This window comes from Taurulus bubalis (assembly GCF_910589615.1).
Source record: "Taurulus bubalis genome assembly, chromosome: 5".
NCBI lineage: Eukaryota > Metazoa > Chordata > Actinopteri > Perciformes > Cottidae > Taurulus > Taurulus bubalis.
The window spans coordinates 18,125,627-18,150,823 of record NC_136593.1 but is presented as its reverse complement, the minus strand read 5'-3'; the positions used below and the strand labels follow the sequence as shown (position 1 = coordinate 18,150,823).

Below are 25,197 nucleotides of genomic sequence, written 5' to 3'. Positions count from 1 at the left end.
CACTTCTTGGTTTTCACATTTCATGTAAGTGTTTTTTTAAGCCTGCAAGGTGTGCCGCGCCTCTTCATCCTGTTGTGTGATGGTCCCATTCTGGCAGCAGCAGAATGCTGACTCTACATCCCTGTGTGCCACCATAAAAAGGTCATGAATACAAATGACCGAAAGCATGTGTTTCTATAGATTTATATAATGTATGATAGGTATAGTTGGAGGGTGGAGAGACTGAATCTACATGACTTCTAAAAATATACACAGTATGCTTGTATACTCCCCTCAGCTCTTTTCTCTACCTGATGCCTGATTTTCTCCGGTCATTCAGCCACAAGTAGCAAACAAACAACTGGGCACATGTGTGTTGACACCAATCCTGTCACTGCGATGAAAAAGGCTCTCTGTTACGTGTTACGTCTGAGAGCTCCCAGAGAGGCTTGTCCGTGAATACCTTGGTGTTGCTGGTTGGAGCCTAGTTGCTTTTGGTAGAAACGTGAGGGGACATGAGTTGAGGAAAACGGTAAAGCAGCAGCAAAGAAATAAATTGTCATTATTGTGGCTGCTGACAACCAGACTGCCGAGTCATTTTAAGCTGACGACTGTATTGGTGGTTGACGGTCATGGCGCACTGTCTTGGGACTATAACAGTGATGTATTGTGCCCATCAGTGTGTCTGTTCATTTGTTGCAAACACTGACGCATAGCAGCAGGGCACTGGTGTGTTTCACTGTGTGTTGTTTGCTGCTTAGTTACAGACCTTTGAGAGAAAGCGTAGCTGCAGGCTGATCTTTATCACTTTCTAGTTAGTTTGTTAGCTGTAACTGCGTTCATTGACATGTCACTCTCCCGTTTTCTTATGTCCAATGATTAAAGCGACCAATCACAGGTTTTTTTTTATGGGAAATGGGCCTTTGGCAGTGATGCCCGAATTCCCTGAGCAGCTGTCTTTGAAACCAAGTTTGAGTGTCATGATGATTTTAAGATGCTCTCAGTTGTCCAGCTCCTGTGGATGTTAATTGTAAAGGCGACATTCACAGTGACTCGTGCCCATTATGACTCTAATTATACACCGCAAAGCCCTCACAGGTAAGCAGTGTGCCCTTTTCACAGATTATAGTTTGCTATTCAAAATGATTGAAGACTATGTGATAAAGTGCAATGATGAGGAAGTGCTGTCAAAGAGGAGCGGAAGCTTTTACTAAAAGCTCCGAAAATGTAACCAGGCATTTTATGTCTATGCGCAAAGCAAAAGTTTGTGTTTCACTTGAGATACCCTTGGAAGTTACTTATGGCAGTTTTCTAAACAACACAGCCTGACATCTCCTGCACACGTCTTGGCTGTGTGAAAAAGGTTGTCCTTGCTGTCGGGAGTTGATTAGCCGTCCGGCGTGATGCGGACATGGCTGTCTCTGTGTCTCGGTGGGAGGTCTGCAGGACTTGATGGATGTCTCTCTTTTGAGATTGCACAGCACCGCTGAGAGGGAGGAGGACCTGGTCCCTGTTATCTATTCACGCTGTGCTCCTTTCTGCTCTGCCTAAAATGGAGCAGGACCTCCCTCCACAGCACGACGCCATCGTTTCTGGATCGAGCAAAGGAGTGCATAAAAGAGAATATGAAAAAGCACCTCTTCCATTTCTGATCCCCAAGCACCTTTTAAGCAAATATCCACTTAGAACTCGCATAAGCAGGGAAGGAAAAAATCCCTTGATTTTCTACACAGGCACTGAATTTTAGGATAATCTTCACAGTACGTCGTTGCGGGATGCCTGTCGCAGACTCTGGGTACCCTGAAAATACATTTACAACATGGTAAAACTGACAAATACAAAAATACTCACATGCATTCATTTACAGCAACAACAAAAAACACCCAAAAACACTTTCGTGCACACATACACAAACTCATTCCCTGACTCATTTTCTTTCACACAGGCTCAATTAGACTGCAGGACAGTGCATCCTATTAGATATGAGAAAACAAAGATGGGAACGGCTCATTGAGGAGGAAAAACACGCTATTGCTCCCTCTCCGTTTGCATATTCCTTCACGTCTCTGGCAAGACCGCCGGGAGATTGATGTGTCTGTCTTTTTCATACCTTCTGTGACTGCTCATCGAGGCGCCGGGCTCCACGAAACTAGCCAAATTCCTAAATGATGAATGTACACTAGTGCGTCCGCTGGGAGGGGAGACGAATCTCATATCAGCCGAGAGGGGAGGCTGATATTGAAAATCATTTGGAATTTCGCCTGCCACGATATTGGAAATCTTTATTCTAATTGCATGAATGAATAGAATGTGCTGTTCTGATAAATCCTCTGTGCCACAAAGGGAATTGTATAAATGAAGCATCACAGATTTGTTTGTGTGCTTACTGCGTGTGTGTCTACCCGTAAGTCATCTTCACACTCTCCTCGTGCGGTTGTTGATTGCTTGTTTACTCAAGCAAAGGCTCTGTTCACAGTGTTAACATATGATATAAATGAAACTCTGACAAGCTCTTCCACCCACATATTACAACATATCAAATTGTCATAAGGGGAGTATTTTTCAAAATACCAGTTACAATATGAAGGAATGAGAGACAGCATATCTGTATAGAAAACCATTTTTATTTCTCATAAGGCTGTCCTGTAATGTATTTAAATCTACTGGGGGATAATTGTATGTTTCTCAATAGTGGCTATACTTTCTCACTGTCGTTTTAAATACATCATCTCTCTCTGGCGCGTGAGAGTGCGATCAGCACGACAAACACAGTCAAGCAGTCGCCCATGAACACTTTCCACAGCAGAAATAGACAATAACTGTACGTTTATGCTCTGGGTTCTTCTGCTGCTGTTTTATGTCCCTACTGTGTCTGAGTGGGAAGCTCAGTGCTTGTTGTTGGTGCTGCTTTCTTTTGAGGCAGTTCTATACAGTGTTTTCCTCATCTTTACAGAAACTACAAGCTTTTTCTGGCTTAACCAAGGACATCTGCTGAGTGACGAAAGTGACCAATACTTATTCTTATGACTCTGCTTTTATCCAATGCAAGCATATACTGCAAAGCAGTCCTATACACACCATATTGGGACAACAGCAGCCTCTGGATAAGTATATTCAGTGGCTGATCAATATTCCTCCATGGGGCTTGAGCTCCTAATAGAGTCTTCAATATATTTTTCAGCTTCTTGGATCTGTCATCTTATATGTGATGTATTTATATATGTTTTTATACACAAAGTATCTTACACACAAAGAAAATAAGTGCTCATGAATTTACATCGGGCATGCCCACGAATAAAAGTCCAAACGTCTGTCGCGAAGGCCGAAGATGAACCCAAAGCCACTCAAAGATTCTTCATGGACTCGTTTATAGGCTGCTAGTGGTCTCTGTCACTGACAATCCAGTGTTGTCACAGCAAGGCTGTCCAGCTGCGGCAATGAGTCCAACGCGAATGCCTTCCGCACAGAAATAAAAGGAAATCAAGGAAACCCCCGAAACTCCCATGTCTGCCCTCAGTTCTGTGGATCCCATATGTTCAGGTCCATGTAGGCTCCGAAACCGGTTTACCTTCAGGCAGTGTGAATGTCTTCAAATAATGTTTTAACAACCCCTAAATAACCCCTGCTAAGCTGCTTCAGTTTTTGAGCGGGGGGACAGAGGGAGGGGAACACAGAGAGATAGAGAGAGCGAGAGAGAGAGAGAGAGAGAGAGGGTCGGAGACTGGCCACAGCTGTGTGGAAGAGGAGAGTCACCAACATGAGGCTCATTGATCAAACAGGGGATTAGTCTGGTTTCAAATCCTTGGCACCACGCGAGCAAAGCTGTTTTATCTGGGTGGATATCCTTTCTGTGGTCCCAGGTAATCCAGTCAGTAGACGCGGATGTAATAGTTTTAGTCCATTCGGTGGGTAGAGAAAGGGTATGAAGGGAAGAGCCTGGCACACAGCCCTGCAACGGGAGCTCTCTGTTAGGTCCTAGGATGAATCTGCAACACAGAGGAGGAAGAGGAGAGGAGAGAAAACACACATGCACTTAGATAGAACAAAGGCATACAAGTGTGCGAGGATTACACCCAGAGGAATTGTTCCGTTCGCGTGTTTCAAAAACGAGGGGAGTCTTTTGAACTGTGGGGGCTTTGCACAGCTGCGCCTCACCTCCTGGTTCTCGCTGCTGCTAAAAACAGACAGCTTACACGAGAGGAAACGGCACCGAAAACGGAGGTGTGCTTGGCATTTATAGATGGAGCGGGATATATCAGGGAAGCTCTTTGTACAAAAACACCCTGCTGTGTATGTCTGAGTCACAATTTGATATGACTTCATCTCAGACCATTTTAGTCACACCACCCCCCTCATTTGCACCTACAAATCAAGCTAGCCAATCATAGCTGAGAATTTCCTCTAACACAATAAAATCCCTTTGGTTTTGCTAAATGGGATCAGGGCTCCCACTGTGAAATCTGAGCTTTTTTTTGTTTAACCTTGAAACTGCTATTGAATGTCCTACTTTCCAGCAACCTGAATAAAAATGATGCGCACGATGTCTACAACAATGGAGTCTCTCTTGGCCTCTTTTTACTGTCTAGGCAGCAACAACTATGACAGAATACTTCTTCACCTCACCGTCAACACATTTTCCATTTATGTTACTGCTTTAGTATTTGACAGTGAGGAAGTCTGAAGTTCCCTGAACACCGCGGGCCAATTAGAAATCCCATAATCCTGTTCAATTAAGAAATACAGCAGTGACATTTCCTGTCGGCTTGGCAGGTGGTAGCCAGGTGTGTGGATTTGATTGCGAAGGATGCTGCTCTGGAATCTCAGAGCTCCAATATGTTGGACATGATGGCAAGAGAGCCAAATGATTTTATCGACCGTTTTCTCTGGATAGAATTATGTGCACCTGTATTTTCCTCCTGTGTTTGGTGTGTTATTTTGAGACTATTCAGAGAACAATCATGAAAGCAGGAGACTCCGCTGGCATTTTAATGTGGGTTTAATTTAGCGTCATCGCTGAGTCTGAAAACATAATGCAGTGCAGTTGTTGTGTTTTTGGGAGACTGTGTTTGATTTGACAGAATCATTTGAGACACGACAAAAAGTCTTAATTTAAGCAAGCCATTTAGGTCTTAAATCTGTTTATTTTCCAATGGGTTGCACTTGTTTCAACAGTTTTTAGGGAAAATCAATAAGGAATCTTCTAGAATCAAGTGTTATTTGCATCTTTGTTTTTCTCCTTCTTAAAGGTGAGCATGTTTTCAGTCCTCTTTGTAATCAGGGCCGTTAGTCAATATCTCCAAAACCGTGTGCAGTTTGGTCATAGTCTCAAGGTGCAGGTATTATTTCTGGTGCAGATCCAGGAATTTGACCATTTTCATTATTTTCACATTCACTTTTGCACTTACTGAAATAAGAAATGTTTTCTCTAATTTCAATCCAAATGTATTTTAATAAGCACATTTAAAAGAGAGCTGCTCTAATTATCCATTACATACGGTATTTTGATGCTTTAGAAATATTTCAGTTTCTAAAATAACACATTTACAGGATTGCATAGGTGTGAGTACTTTTTCGGCCTATTTTGTTTGAGGACACGCAACAAGGGAAACATCACTAGAAATAAGTGGAACACCACTGGCAGATTTTTTTTCTTTTGGAGAAAAATATTTTTTGAAGGCCAAATGACTTTTTAAGACGGATGTCAAAATGAGCTGTCTCACATGTTAAGGAAACACTTAGCAGTACTGACGTTTTCTCCCTTGCCGACTACGTCTTGCCTATTTAAGGTTGCGCTGCAGCTGTTCCTTTGTATGCTCTAAATAACTTCACAGTCTCAGATTTAACGTGTTGATTTCACCTCCAGCTCTCGTAAAAGCTTCTTTCTCTGAGCAGATTTGTTCCTTTCCCCCCCAATGATCCTTAAACACATTAATCCTCTGGGCTCATCTGTATCATCTGCTATAGGACGACATATCAAAACGTTGGAGCAGAGAATGACCTCTGTCAGAGCAAGAGCTGGTTAGATTTTACGGCTCATTCTCTATCTCAGACCCAATCCACCAGAGGTTTGTTAGTGGGAGAAGAGGGGTTGTATGCAAATGCTGTCATTTCAACCTACACGTGTGTGTGTAGGTGTGTGTGTGTGTGTGTGTGTGTGTGTGTGTGTATGTGTGTGTGTGTGTGACTATAAGTGCCCTCTGTTCTTTTTTTTGTCCTCTGTCTCTTCAAATGAACAGTGCAGCAGGTAGTGGCGGATTGCTCAAGGATTTGCTGCCGATCCCATCTTTGCTGGCAACTAAGCCGGCTGCATTCTAATTTGCCGGCCGCATTAAATTGCAATTTACTCAGACTCCAGTTAGTAAAAGGAGCCAAGGACAACTGCCTTAGCAAAATAACTAAGTGCAAACACGGCCTCCCCTTTCCTCTTTTCTTGTTTGGCGCTGAACAAATCAATCATGCCAGCTGAGAAACCCTCCTCAAACCACACAAAAGAGCACGCTCTAAAAAACAGAAGACACAAGACAAAAAAATACATCAAGATCAATTTAATGTGACATCGACAATGAGAAAAGAAAATGGCTATAGGGTAATGAGTAGTAGGACAACCTGGCCCTTCTTGGCAGTTCGGTGTCGTATATCTCAAACGACGCACTGCTGTTGACCACTTGTGTGTGTGTGCTTTTATGTTTATCATGTGGATGACATTGTGCAGGACTGCAGGAGGAAGAGAGGTGTTGTCAAGCACAGTGATGGAACAGATGATTTCTCGGTGAAGTTGAACTGTGTATGGCATGGCCGCTCGGAGTTCATTTTGATCAACTGCAGAGTGTCATCTCCCGATTTGACAAATTAGATGGCGATGTGTCTGCTTGTAGGTCATGTTTGCTCTGAAACTGTCTCACAGATGGGCGACATCCTGTCACAGTGTGCTATTCTGTTTAAAAAAAGTGTGCTGAGCTCTTTTTTATTTTTTATATGGGACACACAGGTCTCTGAACAGCAAGTAAATCATGTTGGACTAGTTGAATGGGACCCACTGTGAAGAGTGAAAGTATCCACTTGAGTCCAACGCTTTGCACTCACTAATCTGAACAATTACATATTCCATAGTAGGAATGCTGTGGCCTCATACAGTCAAAACAACTACTGTACATGAATTATGTTGCAGTGTGAAATAACTAAAGAAAAGTCATTAAAATGCATTGGATGCCTGATGTGGGCTGTATTACGACATCCCCGCCTTGATGACAAATTCATATTCACTCTAGCACACTAACAGTGAGGTTATCACGGGAACATAATTCTTCTCACTATCATCAAAAGCAGGGGAGAAAAGATTCTTTCAATCCAGCCCACTCGTTCTGCCTGTCTCTCTTAAGGTGTGTAATTGTTTGGAGGGAGCAGGAATGGTTTGATCTATTTAGCAAGTGGAGCGGGTAATGCAGATCTATGGTGGGCGAGTGTTTTTTGGAAGGTGCTCCCCCAGTCTCGCTCTCACTGTGACTTCCACAAACAAAAGGGCCTGCCTTGTCTGCTGCTATAGAACAGGCAATGAAGGGCTCCCTCTCTGAAAGACATAGAGAAAGACAAGAAGAAACACGGGTGTCAGGCACTGGCTTAGCTTGGCGTCTGACTTTGCATGCCATTTTTTATCGTTTGTGAAGGATGTCGAAGGATGTGTGTGTGTGTGTGTGTGTGTGTGTGTGTGTGTGTGTGTGTGTGTGTGTGTGTGTGCGCGCGCCCGCCTCACTGTGCTTCACTGACACTTTTCAGAGCAAAAGGAAAACCTGCAGGTGAAATGAAATGGCGGAGATTTCAAAAAAACAAACAATGTCGTGTTGTGTGCTTGCTGGCTTGTAAAGTAAAACAAATACAAATGAGGCAATTTGGTGAGAGAAGCAGGTGAATGAGGAATGTTGATTAAAAAAAGAAAAGAAAATGGGAGCAGAGTGCAGGATAAAAGGCCTTTCATGGAGCCTTGGTGGCTTTGGTGTGTGCTGATAGCTGCTTCAACAAGACCACCAGAGGGGGATCGGGAAGTGGTCTCTGATAAGAAGCCACATGACGTAAAAAGGGATGAGGGCCGGCCCGGGGGGCTCGTTCACATGTGGGGGTGTATACACACACACACACACACACACACACACACACACACACACACACACACACACACACACACACACACACACACACACACGTAGCATGTCACAGATTAGTGCCTAATGGGATTGGCAGAGCGGAGTCAGTCACTGTAATCAAGCCCACACAGCGGCCGATAGTAAAAACAGGACATGGAACAAAGGAGGCAATGAAAGGAGGAGCGACTGATCCTGCCATTACACTGTTCACTGACAGCAGGGTTCTGTTGAGGTGTGTGTGTGTGTGTGTACTCCATAAATGTGCTGCTGCAGCACATGCGTGTGTACCCGTATTTTAGTAAACGTGACACCGTTTTGTATGAAAATGCAGCAACTTCCTTCTTTTATTTGTGCGTGCCAGTGCTGGATGATAAATATTTATAGTGGGCGGCGGTGCGTTCAGTATTTGTGTCACGCCTGCCTAATCATGCACAGCATGTAAACACACACTTGATTATTTCGCACTGAGTATTTGGGTTAATGAGAAGTCATTGAACATGAGCTGGTCCCACTCCTGCCGCCCCGACACTCAAGTGCAGTACAGTGATGTGTGAGAGAGACGGGAAAACAAAAACAAACAACAGCTTGAGAAAAAGACTAACCTTTACAGAAGCAAGAATGCAGCTCAATTTCTGTTGACCCATCCTCTGCATTTTGCTTCCGGAAGCTAAAAAGGGGAGTATGGCTGGGTATTCTGCAAAGAGAGGGTCAAGAAAAAAGGACACGTGTGTATTGGGTAGAAAAGCAGCTTGCGGCCTGACCTTTTTGACCTCTTAAGGTTTTGATCATATCAGACGAAAGCCATTTTACTCATAGATATGTTATGAAGCTCCTCCTCCATTCATGTGCAGAAATGTACAATCTTGGTTCATGTATTCTAATCTGTTTTATGAAGACAATCATTATTTTCAGTTGACTTATTTCAAATTGAGCAAAGGACTGATTTGAGAATTAAAGATGCATTCTTTAGGAGAAGTACTACGCGCCTCACCTTGACAGATGGGCGAGAGCCCTTTTCGATCAACTTCTCTCTGAACATGTTGGGCCTGTGGTGGCTGTGAAGGGGTCCAGTGAAAGCTTTATGTCTATCTGCGGACATATAAATCTGCAGAACAGCCTTGGGAGGCCCCGTGTGGTCTAACCTTCACTGGATGTTTACCCGTTTCCTATCATCACTTAAATCTCTGCTTCTATTCTCAGTCATTTTCACCAAGCCCTACGAGAAAACTGGGGTATGCTGATCGCAAGCAAGTGTGTGTGTGTGTGTGTGTGTGTGTGTGTGTGTGTGTTTGGGGGGGTCAATTAAATGAATACAAATTGGGTGATCAACCTGTCGCAGAGTGCTGGACTGCTTCCTTCGAGGACTTAACTCCCTTCATTATTTTTGCATGCCCCATTCGGAGTCAGTTTACAGAGCCAGAAGGCAGTGGAGAAGCAGAGTGGCAGTTAACTTTATCTCTGAGAGGAGTGTGGCCCGAGGCAGAGCCCACCTGTTTGTTTATTGTCTGCTTTATGTTTGTTCTTTACTACTATGGGCCTTTAGATAGGTTGCTTACATGAAACAGAGCTTACCGTGTTATACACAGATGCTCTGTGCTCTCTGAGTATTCTCTGTACAGTATGGCGCCTTTTTACCCTCACGTTTGACACACGTTTGACACTGTGCATCAGTGGTGCAACGGATCACAAAACTCACTGTTCAGATGGTATAACGGATCAGAGTCACGAATAGGATCACTGGATCAGCACAAAAGAAAAAAAAGGGAGCAAATATAACTTTTAGAGATACCTGATCCCGTTTTTTTAATTTTTGATGACGATACTAATTGTCGATTATTGCCGATCCATATTGTTGTTATATTATACAGCTGCTCTACAATATTCCAGACTATTTAGTTTTTCCACTGAAATCAATTGTGTTATCCTTTAATTTTTTTTGTTGATAAAAACACAAATGATAATAAAACATTGTATTTTTTATTGATTTAAACAAATCTTATCACTAGTAGTTTTAATGATGTAGTATAAGCGGCTTAGAGCTACTTTACAAAGCTCACAATTCCCTCTCTAATATCTATTTATGTTGTGAAAACATCTCCTTAAAATAATCAGATTTATTAAGGTTTTTTCGAGATTACATGTGAACACATCATGCTGAATTATCAGAGATTGGCGAATAGAAAGCATGTATGTGGATGTCCTGATCGTATATTTTACTGAATATTGGCCAACAACAATCGTCAGTAAAACTTTATTTCACACTGTGGTGGTTAACGCTAAACTGAGTAATTCATACGCGTGTGTGCCGAACCGCCACTGGGGATCCGTACCGATCACGGATCAACAGTGGTCCGTTACACCACTACTGTGCATGTTTAATCGTTAAATGGTGGAAGCTAATTAAAAAAATTAAGGAGGCAGTTGGCAGAAAGGCTTTGCTAATGCATTCATTCAAATTATTTAAATCTCGTTAACTCTCGTGATTTTCTCAGTTGAAGTTCCTAAAAGGGCGGTTGACTAGATTGGCATTTGGGCATACACTGTGTGAAAATATGTGCTGCTGTGCACATGTGGATATGTGTGCACGTGTGTATATTAGGGCTGCAACAACTAATCGATTTAATTAATCATAAAAATGGTTGGCAACAGATTTGATCATCGATTCGTTGGGTCAACGTTATGATGCACGTCTCCATCGGGGAAGTGAAGCACACAATTACAGGAAATGACGCCATCTTCCTCTGCTCTCCTTTGTCTCTGTAGTAAGCATTTGAAAAGCGTCGGAGGCAGAGACTAGTAAAGCGGAGAAAAGGCAAACGCACATTTACATGTTCTAATTTAAGAACAAACACAATAGACAGAAATAACGGACAGAAATAACTTCCGTCTGTTTGTGATGGATCAAGGTATCCAGCTGCCCGGTCAGACATCAGCTGACAGGAAGTAAGCATGGACCCAAGCTGTGTTGCCGAGCAAAGCAATTCTGTTGAAGCAGAATATTTCATACTATCAGTCAGAGACAGTCTAAAGTGAATCTGACTGAAACTGAGCAATATTTGATCAAATATAAGACTACAAGGTACGTATAGATTATTATTATGGTTTTATAAAAAGCTGTTAAATATACTTTTTATCCAATTAATACTTAGCTAATCAAAGTAATAATTGATAGGTTAGTTTGATTATCAAAATAGTTGTTAGTTGCAGCCCTAGTGTCTGGGTGAGATGTGAACACATAACCGCCATGTGCGCGTATTTCACGTGTACATGTGCATCTGTGCATTTGGTGTGGATGTCTGTCAGTGCATTTAAATGCATTTGTAAGTGTGTGTGAGGTCTCACTCTTGTGGTCTTGATTTTGTTCCCAGAGGAGCACATCCATCCAGAGTTGTCGGGCAGAGTCTTACACTCTTCTCCGTCCAGACATGGCTCCATCTCACACCACCATTTCCCAATTACAATGGAGGCTGTGGAAGGGAACAGATACATAACAGAGCAGGTTAGTTTATCACACAGACACATGTGCGTGGACACATTCATGTGTGTATGCACACACACGGATACCGATAATGATAATACTATAATATAACAAACAAAAGGAAAAGAAAAAGAGTGGGAAAGGAAAAAGAGTGAATTTAGTAGAAAAAGACCTAAAGGCAAAGTTAAGGGGCATAATTACAGAAGAACCTTAAATGAGCATTACAAGTGAAATAAACTATGATAATAACGTACTATTAAAAAAACATTTATTAACCGGAGTTTAAAGAATCATCACAAATAGTTGAATCCTCCCACGCAAACACCATTTAGTTAGCCGAGCGATTTTACACAGACACACTTGTATATGTGCACACATACACAAGCACCCACACACTGCATTATGAGCAACTCCAGAGGAACAGGAGGCACGTCTCTGAATGGATCTTTTCCCTCTTCTTTGGCCTTAGAGCAATTGTATCATTGCTGCACGGGTACTTTTGCTGTCGACAATAATGTCTTACCAACAGAAATTAATCATTATTTTGTTTTGATATAGCTACATTGCAGGGGAGCAATCTCGTTTTTAATCAAAACTAATTGCCTCTCATTAACTTCAACTGAATTCTTCCTCTAGCTATCTGACAAAAACAAATATGTTCTCATCAAGATCTCCCTCGCTCCTCTCCTCTTCCTGCAATCAAGTCTCTCTCTGAGTGTAGTGTATGTATGTGTGTGTGTGTTCCTCAAAAAAAGTGTGATGATCGCAAAAAAAACCTTTCATGATATGTAAGTCCATATGTAAATGTGCTTCCCTGTTTTCTGCATGCGTATCGTTGTAGTGTATTCAAAATGAACGGCTGTATTTCTTGTGACAGTATGTACTGTATATCAAGCGAGCTAAAAAGCCCTGTAGCTAGAAATGCATCTAATATGGTTTTCTTGTGTTTTATTCTTTTTGTTAAATCCAGCTGTCTTGCAGTGGGAACAATTCTTTGAATTAAATCATGGCGCTCAAATCAAAACCATTTTTGAAAGTCAAGTTCTAATTCATTTATGGATGTGTGGAGAACCTTTATTTTGTTTTTCACACTCCTCTGTATGAGGCTTCTGACAGCAAAAGTGTAATGTTTAAAGCAGTTTTTTAGATAAGTCATCTTCCCCCATCCAACTGAGTTTTTTAGGGGCATTTTCTGACCATTTCCTGTTAACATAAAGAGGATATGCAGGTGAAATGAATGGGTGAATGCAATTACTTAAAGCAGTGTCATTTCATTTTCCAAACCCATTTTTTTGAACCAACTCGAAAACTATCATTTCCCCTCCAGCCTGTGTTGCCAAGGTTACAGGCCAACCACCAATCAATTGTGAGTACGAACGACATGCCGTCTCCAACTGATGAAAGAAAGAAGACTGTTAAAGTGCAGTCCCCTCACAGCACAGAGCATGCGGTTCTGTGTGAACAGACACACATGCACACACACGCACGCACGCACACACACACACACACACACACACACACACACACACACCTACACACACACACACACACACACACACACACACACACACACGCGTATACCAAACTGGACACAGAACAACACCCTACTGCTGCTCACTGAACTCGATGCATTTCTTGACTTCCTCCCTCGCGGTTCCCTCCATGAGCCCGAGGATACTCAACGCCACAATGAGAGCATCCACTAACAGGCTGCGAACCCGCCCTTTGGCTCCCCCCACGGCTGTTTACCTTATCCACTAATTACCACACGTTGGTCCATCATCCACTGAGCGCCCTTTTTCCTTGCTTTTCCCCCCTCTGTCTTCATCCATGGGCTAAATATGCATTTCACACCGTTAATCATGTTTACATTCTGCTGTGGTTTAATTGCGACACCATAATTATGCAGGAAGTCCATGGCAGCAAAGGCTTGAGGAGATGTGTGTAATAGGGACCCTCTTAGTTGATTAGTCAACCAATCAGTGGTTTTGGTCTTAGTCGACTACGATTGATTTAGTCCGTATGTCTTTTCTTTAAGCTTATTCCCAAGAAATGTGTGAGAAAACACAAGATTTAACGTGGCGCTTTTGTGTGATTATTTGTGGAGAAAGTTGCAGTTTCAGTCGACTAAGAAATTCTTTGTTGAGGACAGCCCTTGTGTTTAATTCTCAGCTCCACCAAGTGAGGATGCAGTGCCGCGACACAGCCACTCAATAGTGCCTTCTTCGCTGCAGAGCAAGGTGGGGTGAACTTTTTTCTTTCTTCATTATATCACCCACTGAGGAGGCTTAATATTCAACAATGTGAATGGACAATCCACTTGAAATTGAAATTGGTAGAGTGATACCTGCGAAGCAAAAAATCAATCCCTTCAAATGGAGCGAGAGAGAAAGCAGGAAAAGGGAGAAAAAGAGGGCACGAAAGCAAGAGGTGCCTCATCCGAGTTGCTGAAACATGAGAGACGCTTTGCATGAAAGTTGAATGATATTTACTTCACAGAACTGAATTCACCTCTCACTCTGGGAGTGAAGCCTTGATCATTTAAACAAGGAGAGTCCTGGAAACGTCTGCATGACATGAGTCTGGATAGTTTCTCATAGTGTTGTTTCTTATGTTCATTGGTTATTTCTATGATGACCGATATTACGTTTTTGTTCGATAGGGCAGAAATAGTCAGTGATAAAAAAATAAAAACTGAAAAAACTGAAAAAAGAGAAGAGCCTTACTTTATGTCCGTGGCTGTACCCAGAACATCTGGCTCTGACCTTGACCACTGGAGATGAGCCATTTCTGGGCCGAGATCCATGCATCACTCTCTGGTGACCACTGACTTCTAACAGTCATTTTGCGTTCACTACTCCCAGTGCAACCATCAGCACACAGGGTATAACCTTTGTTCCAGCAGCAGAACACTCAACTCCTCCTTTGTGTCTGCTGGTGAGTGCATGAGGGGGTGGGGGGACACACAACTGTCACAACTAACCCCGTTGGATATTGACTATTCATTTTTAGATCGATCTGTTTACAAGCTGAAAGCCTTCGGTGTGATTTAAAGCGTCAACACCAATTAACACGACGCTCACACATTGCCATAGAGTAGCTGCTGTATTCTGTCAAAGATGACAGATGGGCTCGGAATAATCAGAAAACAAGGACGGGGAGAGTGTTTGATTCAAGATGTTAGCCATGTACCAGGCTGGAGTCTCGGGCTTTGATGGACAAACAACCCGAGAGTGGGACTTGAATTGATTGAAAAACATGAAGCGCTGGACCTTTTTACAAGTGCATCTGTCAGATCACAGGTGAGTGCGCACTGTGATGGATTGAACTCGCTGACGCGTCCCTGCCAGGTAGCAGAATGTTTGAACACCTTGACTGATGAGGAGGTGGATTGATTTCTGCCTGTGTCAAAATTGTGAATCTGTGGGCTCAATGAATAGTTAATGGCTTTCAACTCGCTCGCTGGACTTAAATTAATCATCGTAAAACGGTAGCATTCCAACGACGTCACCTTAGCGTCTATCTTTTGGCGAGTCACTTAAATCATCCAAGATCTGGACCAGAAAGCAATTGAACTTTGAATTGTCTTTGGTTAAATTTAAAGTTTGCACGGTCAGTGCTTCTCGAAAGTTCACATTTAACAACCAGCTTCACTTCTTCTCAGGTCATCTATCTCTACTACCAGAAAGTCCTTTGTCTCCGCCCTATACCACTTTACACCGGTGCCCCGATCATCCAGTTATTATCCAAACACGGCCCATCAATCAATCACTCATTCACATAATCATGCAAGTAGGCAAGAGGGGTTATAGTGAACCGCTTGATTAGAGAAGAAAGCACAATGCCTTCCTAATGAGACAGAGGTATGAGTGCAAGCGTTGTGCAACAACGCCGAAGTATTGAAAGGGTCATAAGAGCATGAAGCAAATGAAGCAAGTGTATAATTAGAGTGGGACTGAGATGCAAACCCCTGAATCTGAGGTCAGCTTCAGAGAGTCATTATTCTGCATTAATCCTTGGCCCACTCAGAGGCGAGAGAGCAGAGATTTGATTAGCTATTCAGGAATTATCTTTGGGCTTTCTAATTACACTGCTTTTCTGAATATGTAATGGCCACCTGCAGACTTTAGGAATAATTTGATTATTGATGTGTTTTTTTATTTATTTAAATTAATTCTTAGAGATACCACATAAAGTCTTTTTCATTTTACTTTGCACGAACTCAGATTCATTGAAGTAAAACTGTAATGTACAGTTACACACACAAACAGAAAATGCCCCAAATACTGTCAAAACAAAACACGGCATGTGGAGTAATTCCGGCTCAACATTCCAATATCCAGTGATTCCTTTATGAGTGTGTCAGTGTGTGTCTCTGTGCATTTTAGACAGCCGTGAGTGAGAGTGACTCTGGACGTTGGTGTGTTGGTGTAGGTGCGTGCCTATTAATGGTTATTCCCTTTCCTTTACGTGGGTACAAAAGCCATTTATGAACGCATATCTCCCACACAGCTGACATTGATCTGACTTGTCTTTCTTTACTTCTCTCTCAGCACAACTGTCGACAAGTTACTCGAGTAGTGAGAGCAGGTAGGAAATGTGGTGTTGCTTCAACAAATAAACAAAGAAGAAATTGAGACAGAAAGAAGGAGAGAGAGAAACTAAACTCAGGAGATCTTTGAACTCCAGCTGAGGGTCAGATCCTCTCCTGCAGGTCAAAGGTTGGAAGTCTAATCACATCGTCGATGCAGTGAGAGCTCAGTGGGACGTAACAAAATGGAGGAGAAAACGTGCTTCACAATCATTATCTTCGACTTTTCCGAAGACACAAACATCTCTTTTGACCCAAGAGGATTTCACTCTCTTAAGTCTGCCTGTGCTTGCCTGTAAGAGAAACGAGCCATTGTTTCCCATTGTACAGTATAATGTGCTCCTTCTGTCCATCGCCTCAGGCAGTATCTGCTGCAGGTTTTGCCAGACACATACAGTAGCATGGATGGGTGGGTGGGTGGTTGGGGGGGCTTGAGACCAAAATGAGAGGCGAACTGTGGGGGGACGGGGATTTTATAATATGAGGATGAGATGTTTGCTTGGCTGTTCTTGGGTGCCATCAGTTTATACTTGGCTGTCCATGCGAGGAAGTAATGAATACATTCTTGCAGATTAGACATGTATTTATGCAAAGACCACATGCAACGGCATGGTTTTGTTTGATGAACGACATTCCCCCGAATAACAATGGTGGCCTTGTAATGTAACAAATATGTTTTAAAGACCGTGTCAATCTGTGCACATTAACTCTTGCGTGCTGATGATATTCTGACAGCACCGCAGCACCTCTTGTTCCCTCCCCTCAAGTTGCGTCCATGTGCCCCCAACCCCTCCACCCCCTACCCACACACACACATACACACACACCCCCGGAAGTATCTCAAATGTACCATGACAACCTGTCATGCTCGGATATATGCGCCCGCAGCCAAACAGAAGGGTTCATTCCCCATCAGTGATCAGCAGCGAGCGGGCATTTGCGTGCATCTCTTGTCGAAAGAGTTTACTGCTACAGCAGCTACATGACAACACAAAGTGGTAGCATGTGCGCGTATTAGGGCATCTGCAAGCGTGTGTTGGGTAAATGAGTGCATATGTGTGTATGTGTGTGTGTGTCTTTGTGTGTGTTGGTCCACACTGCGGCAGAGGGCTTACATGTCTCATACACTGGGATAAAGGCAGTGGTGCAGTGACGAGCGCCTAATCCAAGTGCATGTGATCGGCCCGGCGAGGCTGGAGAGATATGAGCGTTTGACTTGTTAAAAGGGATGTTCTTCACTAAGAGCCTCGTTGGCCTTGACATATCTGGGACATAGTTCTCCTTGTCAGAGCTAATAATCAATTCCCACCAGAGGGATAATCTGACAGCAGACCCCCACCTTACAACGCAAGCTGTCGTCACATCCCCATGTATTAATAACAACCCAAACAGTTACCAATAGCAACTGCAACAACCCCACGAGGCCCGTAATCACGAGGTAGTAAACACTCGACAATGGGACCGATCCTCGCTGTGTGCTTTGATGTTGCAGTTTGATGGTAATGAACAATAATACCGCACATCAGGGATGTGCCTGTTTCTACAAATTTGGCCAAAGATAAAGGAGAGTTCAGTCCTCCAGGCTCTGTTTGTGTGTCCAAAACCAAATGACCTCTGAAGATACACTTTTGATATCAGAGCACCGGCATTTTTTTTCTTCTCGTGTTTGTTTGCGGTAGCATAACCTGTGTATGGTACAGGGGGCGGCAGGTGTCCCCCTGGGGTGCGGCGAGATGAGCTGGGCTGCAGCATCGTTCCTCATGTGGACGGTACATTAATAACGCCGGGACCCGGGGAGAAAGCTCCATCTGGGCCAGGCCGGTGTGCTGCTGAGGGGACAGACCACTGACTCCACAAGTCTATAATCCCTCACATGGTGCAACGGCAGCCTGCAGGGCCCAGTTGATAAACATGTCTAACTTTCTGGTGCACCTTTCCGAGACAATCAAAATGCTGGAATAAAGTGGTGCCCTCCTCCTGTGTCCATTTATTTCCACACTTACAACAAAAAAGATCTTTTAATTAAATGGCATGTTTGCAAAGCGCGACACCTCCAACTACAGATGAGCTCTTATGAATAATAACATAATTATGCCGTCTGCCCTTCAGCCCTTATCCCGTGGTGGTTTCATCGTTAAATAAATAACAGCCTGATTCACTTCCAAGCAGGTGAAAATTATCCAAGAGAGGAGGCAAAGCCCCCAACTAGAGGAAATAAAATCATGAAGAGGTCAGGTCCTCTTCGCTCTTTCATTGTGGTTTAATGGTGCTCAATACTGTAGCTTGCTGCTCAGTGACTTGTCATTTCCATTTTTATCACCACTCCCTCGATAAGTGCTTGTTAATCAATACACAAACAGCAAGAACTCTCTTGCTGTGGGAGCCTGAAGCATGGAGGCATGAAGTGTGAACATCGTACTCCTACTTCTCCACCTACGTTCCTCTGTCCATGTGAAGGTGTTTTTCATTGCTATATCTTTGTCCTACTTATACTGGTAACTTTTACTGTTCCATGATTTTCATCTTAAAGGAATACCTCAGTCCCAAAAGTATTATTTCAATATGTATTACTCACCCTGTCTTTTTGCATGCCTCTGTGGCGACAAAGAATCCAAAAACGGGGGTAATTCGTGATGAATTGAAGGCAATGTAACCACGTTTAACACCAGCAAAACCATATGAAAACAAACATTTACAAACTTTTCATATAACTCTTCCATTTTGCTTACTTCTTCCCGAATACATGATTTTTTTTGCTAAGACCTCACTATTTAAAAAACATCTACAAAACGGTACTTGCATGCAGTGTTCCCTCTAAGCTTTTTTTTCAGGGGTTAAAAATCATTTTTGCGCCAGTGTTTCTGAGATAGGAGTGAGCCATCTTCGCAATAATGCGATCTTTGATGTGACGTGTCGAGTCTTCTTGGCCAATCAGCGTCCCGTTTCTCGACATGCGCTCTCTGTACCTCTGCTAGCGCTCTGCCTCCGTTAGCACCTCCCACCCCCGCTGTCCTCCTCCGGGCGCCAGGAGTGAAGCTCGCCCAGAGCGCCACATGAGCTCGGGCCGGCGCTGTTTAGGCTCCTCTCGGCGGGCCCTGCTCCAGCAGTTATAGGCTACCATGGCGAAAAGAAAGGCAGAGCAGGTGCCCCAGAAAAAGGTCTGCCAAACGTTCAAACATGAGTGGCTAGATGAAATAGTCCAAACTGACACAGGTAGGATGAAACTTTCAGACATATTTAAATATGAAGAATGTGAAGTTATTAAATTGTTTACAGGGCTCTCAAGTGTCACGCATTGAGCGTGACTGTCACGTGACACATCGTATTTCTCACGCTGAAAAAAAACTCTAGGCTATTTAATGTGCCGCAGCGCGAAAACATGACCTGGTCGCGTTGCCCTTACCATGGAGGAATCAAGCACGTCTCCCCCGAATCCCCTGCCAATCAATAAAAAGAAATGGGCTACACAAATAGCCAATCAGAAAAACGTGCCTCCGTGGGGAGAGAGAGAGAGAGAGAGAGAGAGAGAGAGAGAGAGAGAGAGAGAGAGAGAGAGAGAGAGAGAGAGAGAGAGAGAGAGAGGTCACTCTTACCTGTCTTGAGAGCCCTGGTTCATATAGGCCATGTCAATTTAATAAGCCTATAATTATTGTTAAGCACTGCATTAGCATTTTTCTTTCAATGAAGTTCCACTTAAATGTTGTACCTGCTGAGAAATGACTAAACACCTTTCATACTTTTATTTTTTATATATATCGTTATCAGTCATAACCAGTGAACCAGTCATAACCTCCCCTTATTGAAGTTCAAAAAAGATCCTTTAAGTTCAACTAAACTGACTGGTAAAACACCATCATTAAAATGTTCCCAAAGTCCAGCCATTATAAAGGACATTGAATAAATATCAACCTTGTATACATATTGATGCATTTGCTGTCATCTCTTTGAATCCCCTATGGCTAACACAGGCTTGTGGTCATTTTCGGCAGGTCACGTGGTTGAGAATTGCTCACAGTGCTGAAATGTGCGCTCAGAAAAAAAAAATGTTTCTCAGTGCTGAAAAAAATTAGAGGGAACATTGCTTGCATGATTAAGTCTTGCACCTTTGCAAGTGTGAGAACACACAACTGGGGGCATTTTGAGGTTGAATTATTGCTTTAATGGTGCAATTTCTAGGCAAGAAAATGACTCAAATGAAGTTTGTTTTTAGGAAATGTTGAAATAGACACAATCTGAGTGAATATGAACAGAGTCGAAAATCCCTTGTCTGTAAGATGCTGTGTTAGAGTGTCTGGTTGTCTGCCTCTCTACAAGGACAACCCAGTCTGCTAAAAGGTCAGAGCCATGCAAATGTTTCATTCATGTGTCCAACCACGGGGAAAACACATTCCTTTTTCGTACAAAATGTCTCAAAGACTTAAAATGTTGCTGTTCCCTGTTGAAGTTTTGTAGGGTTTATGGTTATTTTTCATCACACAGGGAGAACATTTTTATTGTGTTGCACGTCATCCTTGGCTCGTATCCAATTTAGCATTTTCTTGAGTGTCAGTTGTGGCTAACCGACCCTGTGAAGCCCACTAAGCAGGCCTGTCTGGCCATCCGTGTACCATCCCTCCTAATGAAGATATTTTAGTGTCATTTCATGTCGAGAGGGCAGTTGGAGCGATGACTTTGATCTCTGCTGAAGGTGGTGATGTAAAGATCCAGACTGAGGAGCAATAAATGATTTTCCTGGTGTGAAGGGGGCATCGTAGTTCTGTCTCAGTAGACTTGTGACTTCCTGTCAGCTTTTTTTTTCCTCCCATGGAGACGCCTCTGCCTGATTGTTTTTCTCAGCTGAGGTAATTCAGGTGCACTAGCCTGGAGCTTCCCTGACTTGTGTTTATTAGTTATTCATTTCCATCAGCCTGCACTGCCTTAGGCGATGTGATCTGCAACGTGCTCCCTGCTCAGGTGTTCAACAGCCCAACTGGATCATCCTTAAACTCCCATGATGCCCAGCAGCACAGCACTGGGTTCTTAAAGGTTGAACGCATTTTTATTATTAGAAAAATCACTGAGACGGCAGAGCAAGGTGTTTTAGAATATGCTCTAGGTCGTTGTCTGAGGTGTTTATTAAAGCATAATTCATTCAAACCGGATGCTAATCTCACCCTGGAACCTTCTTATCTGCAATGTAACATCTGACACCACACATGCCATGTAGACAGCTGCAGTTTGGCACAAGGCGAACTCTTCTCTGTAATAATTTAATAATACATTGATAATCCTAGTAACACGGTAATAATCTAAATTTAGCAGAAATAAACAGGGACCTCTAGTTTGCTTTCATGAAAACTCTCTCCGGGTTTCTTTTCCTTAGTCTCATGTAAAAGTCAAAGATGTCTAGCAATAAACTCAATATTATACCAGATTTATTGTATTTCATTATAAATTAGATAATTAATTATTACAAATAGTTTTAAAAAAAATTTAAGAACATGAAATAACCAATTGTATGTCATAACAGTGTCCTATTTCTTGTTTTCATTGATTAGTTTTATGAATTTATTTCACATTAATACTATTGTTACTACAATAATATATGCAATGTGTTCTTATAAAGAAACATATAGAGTTACTCTATATGGTAGAGTTACTAACTACTGGATCAATCTGAAAAAAAAACATGAATATTGGATGATACTGCAATACCAAGGGACAGTTCACCCCCAAATCAAAAATACATATTTTACCCTTACCTGTCGTGCTATTCATCAGTAGATTGTGTTTGTGTGAGTTGCCTAGTTTTGGAGATATCGACAGAAAAGAGTCTGCCTTCTCGTAAATAGGACTATCTTGAGTAAGCGAGTCATGATTTCTGGAAAGAGTTGAGAGCTGAGTTTTTGAAATGTATGTATGTAAGAAGACATCTCTTCTGCCGATATCTTCAAAGTGAATGTGAATCCTAACTACAGGTCTGTGTCAAGAGGCAAACTCTGGCTACTACCCACGTTAATTGTGTTGGCCATAATGTGTATCATCATTCCTAAGCATATATTTTAATTTAATTTAATTTATTTTGCACAATTCAAACAATAAAATGACAAAAAAAAACAAAAACATAAAAGATAAATGAATATCACAGAGCAAGAAGAGGCAAAAAGCCAACTGGGCTTATTTGAAACCTTCACCTATATTATATTTACAATTTTACAAAATTAGAAACATAAAATGAAATATGCATAAGACAGACAACAAAAGAAAAAGAAATAAAATAAAAATAATGTAATTGTGTCGAGTGTGTGTGTGTGCATATGAAAGTAGTCATGGCTTGTGTTTGTTTAGGGATGTTGGATTATACCCCTGCGGTATTTCCTAAGCAACAAGTCCCCATGAACTCTAAAATATATACTGGGTACAATGTTAAAACACATGAGATTTCCTCACCATCCACGCAGGAGGGTTTGTTCCGTGTCGTCCCGGCCACTTTCCCCGGTAAACAGGAGCACTTGACTGTCTGAGAGCGCTCCTCAATGCGATTCTTGTTACAGCATCGGTGGGCGGCGATCACTTCACACGTTCCTCCCTCTGCAGACAGATAGACAGACATAGTGGTACACGGTCAGTACATGTGAGAGATTAACGCAAGACTAAACATGTCTCTGAAAATTAACTGATGCAACCACAATGTTCAATACATTAATAAAATCAAAATAATCAACAATAATGTGAATGAAGCATGGGCGGAGAGGAACTCGACTGCCTCACATCACATCATGAGGCACGCTGCAGCACAATCATTGGGCTCTTTCACTGTCAGTATGTGTAACAAATTGGCCCTTGAGGCATCTTAATTATGTCATCTAATTGCCTCTCACTCAGTGCTGGCTGTTCTCATTCCATACCAATCAGCCTACAACGAAGATCACCTCATGCACTTGCTATGTATTAATGTGCCTGCCTTTGCACTGTTGATATCTTCCATATGTTGTCAGTGGGATTCAAAAAGGATGAAACTCTTCTCTACGCTTCTCCAGGGAAGACCTGGCAGTCATAGGCATTGAGTCCCATGCCAGAGCCAATACAGTCTTAGGCTACACTACACTAAAGCATTAACTCCAAAGCATGGGTGACATCAGTCAGAGCAAATGCTGTACAATAGGTCCCAGTGTGACAAAGAGGGGTGTCAAAAAAATTCTGTGAAAAGAGAAGGGGAAAGGCGCTGATGGCGGTACTGGGTCAAAATAACAATAGGGAGGATTGCCCATGGGAGGGAGAGTGGGTGATGGAGCGGAGGGGCATTCTGAAATGAGTGAGACAGGCAGAGAGAGAGAGAGAGGGAGAGAGAGAGAGAGAGAGAGAGAGAAAGAGAGAGAGAGAGAGAGATAGAGAGAGAGAGAGCTAGAGGACAAGGTGTATCTGGCTGCCAGGGACCGGCCATGCCAATGAGTAATGAGGGAGCCACTGGAAGTGCCCCCTTCACACAATTATAAAGCGTGGGGCTAATGCAGCCAGCGGAGCTGCAGGAGAGAGGCCCTCCATCACCGCTCTCCCCTTTCCTTACGCCCTAGGAAAAACTCTTTATCTTCCCTTGACAGCTACCGCAACAGACACCAGCGTCCAACAATTAAACTGGAGCTCATCCCTGGACACAGAAGAGGAGATGAGATGAGAGGAGAGGAGGCGGGTTGAACTCATCCTTTCCAATCCATAGAATACATAAAAGATGGAGTGCAAGAAGAAGGAAAAGAAGACAACCAAATGACATATTCCATCTCATTTCACTCTGCCGTACCACGTTTTAAAGAGAACATCCTTCTGCGGTGGGAAGATGCATTTGCTCCCACTGGCATGACAACAACTGGTGTGTGTTTCTCTAGCTGAGGTGTTTGTGCAAATGTTTGAAGTGGCTCGGGTCATGAATTACGGAGCTGAGCTCCCAGTTGCCGAGACAAGTTTGGCAACAGTTTTCTTCTCCCATTCCCATCAATGTCTGCTGTGGCCAGACCAAAGGCCGCCGAGTCCTGGATTAAAAGGCAAACATTTGCAGTCCTGCTGGACCGTGCCGTCGTGCAGTATTAATGTCACTCTCTCAGCGCTTGTTGTCAGATATTTCTGGGCTGGAGGAGGCAGAACACAGACTATAAATGTGAGAAGAAAAATCCCCAGAGTGTGCTAAAACCCTCGATCCCCACAATGTGTTTGCTTGTTGAATATTTCACCGTCAGCTTGCTGACCTGCAGACTTGCTTTCAAGTCAAAGCAGATGTCTGAATAAGTAAGGCCTTTACGTTGCATCACAGAAAACTACATTTGGTTGAATCAGCTATAGCTTCAAAGCCTGATTTTGGACGAACAGAGGTTTAACCAACAAGGAACAGCGAAGGGAAACCCCTTTCATAAATACCATCAATATAACTAATGATATGTGATGTAATGTGTCCTGATCGGTGACTTTTTGATTGGTTTCTTCAGTGGGACAAACCAACCTATTTTTTAGGCCTCTGCTCGAAAAGTGAATACCCAAACTAAAAAGGGTGTATCTCTGCAACCACTAGAGCTATTTGAATACTTTTGGTGTTATTTTTAAATGCTACAGATGTGAGATTTTTTTCAGATGTGTGAATATAAGTCTATATGTTACTGGTTACGAGTAAATGAAGATGACACACAGCAAAAAGGAAAACGTTTTAGGTTCGCCTGGAAAAAAAACACTTTCAGGATTATTAACTCTAACCCAAATCATAGCACACTATGTGAACATTCTCTCTGCAAAGGTTGACTTTGATAAAGTGAAGCAGAACAAAGTTAGAGAGGGTTTAGTACAAAGAAAATTCAGGCGAGGTCTCTAAAATGGGCATTTGGGCACATTAGGAAACATTAGGGCACATCTGTGCCATTTGAATTTACTCATGTACCAAACCATATACTTCACTTGTATGTTACTTATGGTGTTCAATACATCAAAATACAGCAGTTTTGGTTCTGTTGTTTAATATATTTGTATGATATACAGTTTTAAATATCACT

General features: G+C 42.6%; 1 protein-coding gene across 3 annotated transcripts in view; it reads right to left on the bottom strand.

The window, feature by feature from the left end:
* Positions 1-3,875: 3,875 nt before the first annotated feature.
* LOC306736351 (chemokine-like protein TAFA-1) overlaps positions 3,876-25,197 on the bottom strand; it is a gene marked incomplete at both ends in the record, with an annotated part of 103,024 nt that continues 81,702 nt past the window's right edge. The window contains 3 exons of one of the 3 annotated variants that reach the window (XM_079217976.1): positions 3,876-3,965; positions 11,460-11,584; positions 22,616-22,756. In XM_079217976.1, the coding sequence (XP_079074102.1) occupies positions 3,948-3,965; positions 11,460-11,584; positions 22,616-22,756 (284 nt within the window). Of the gene's footprint in view, positions 3,966-7,516; positions 7,547-8,784; positions 8,812-11,459; positions 11,585-22,615; positions 22,757-25,197 lie in introns of those variants that run through there. The other 2 variants (XM_079217977.1, XM_079217978.1) reach the window with 2 other exon arrangements.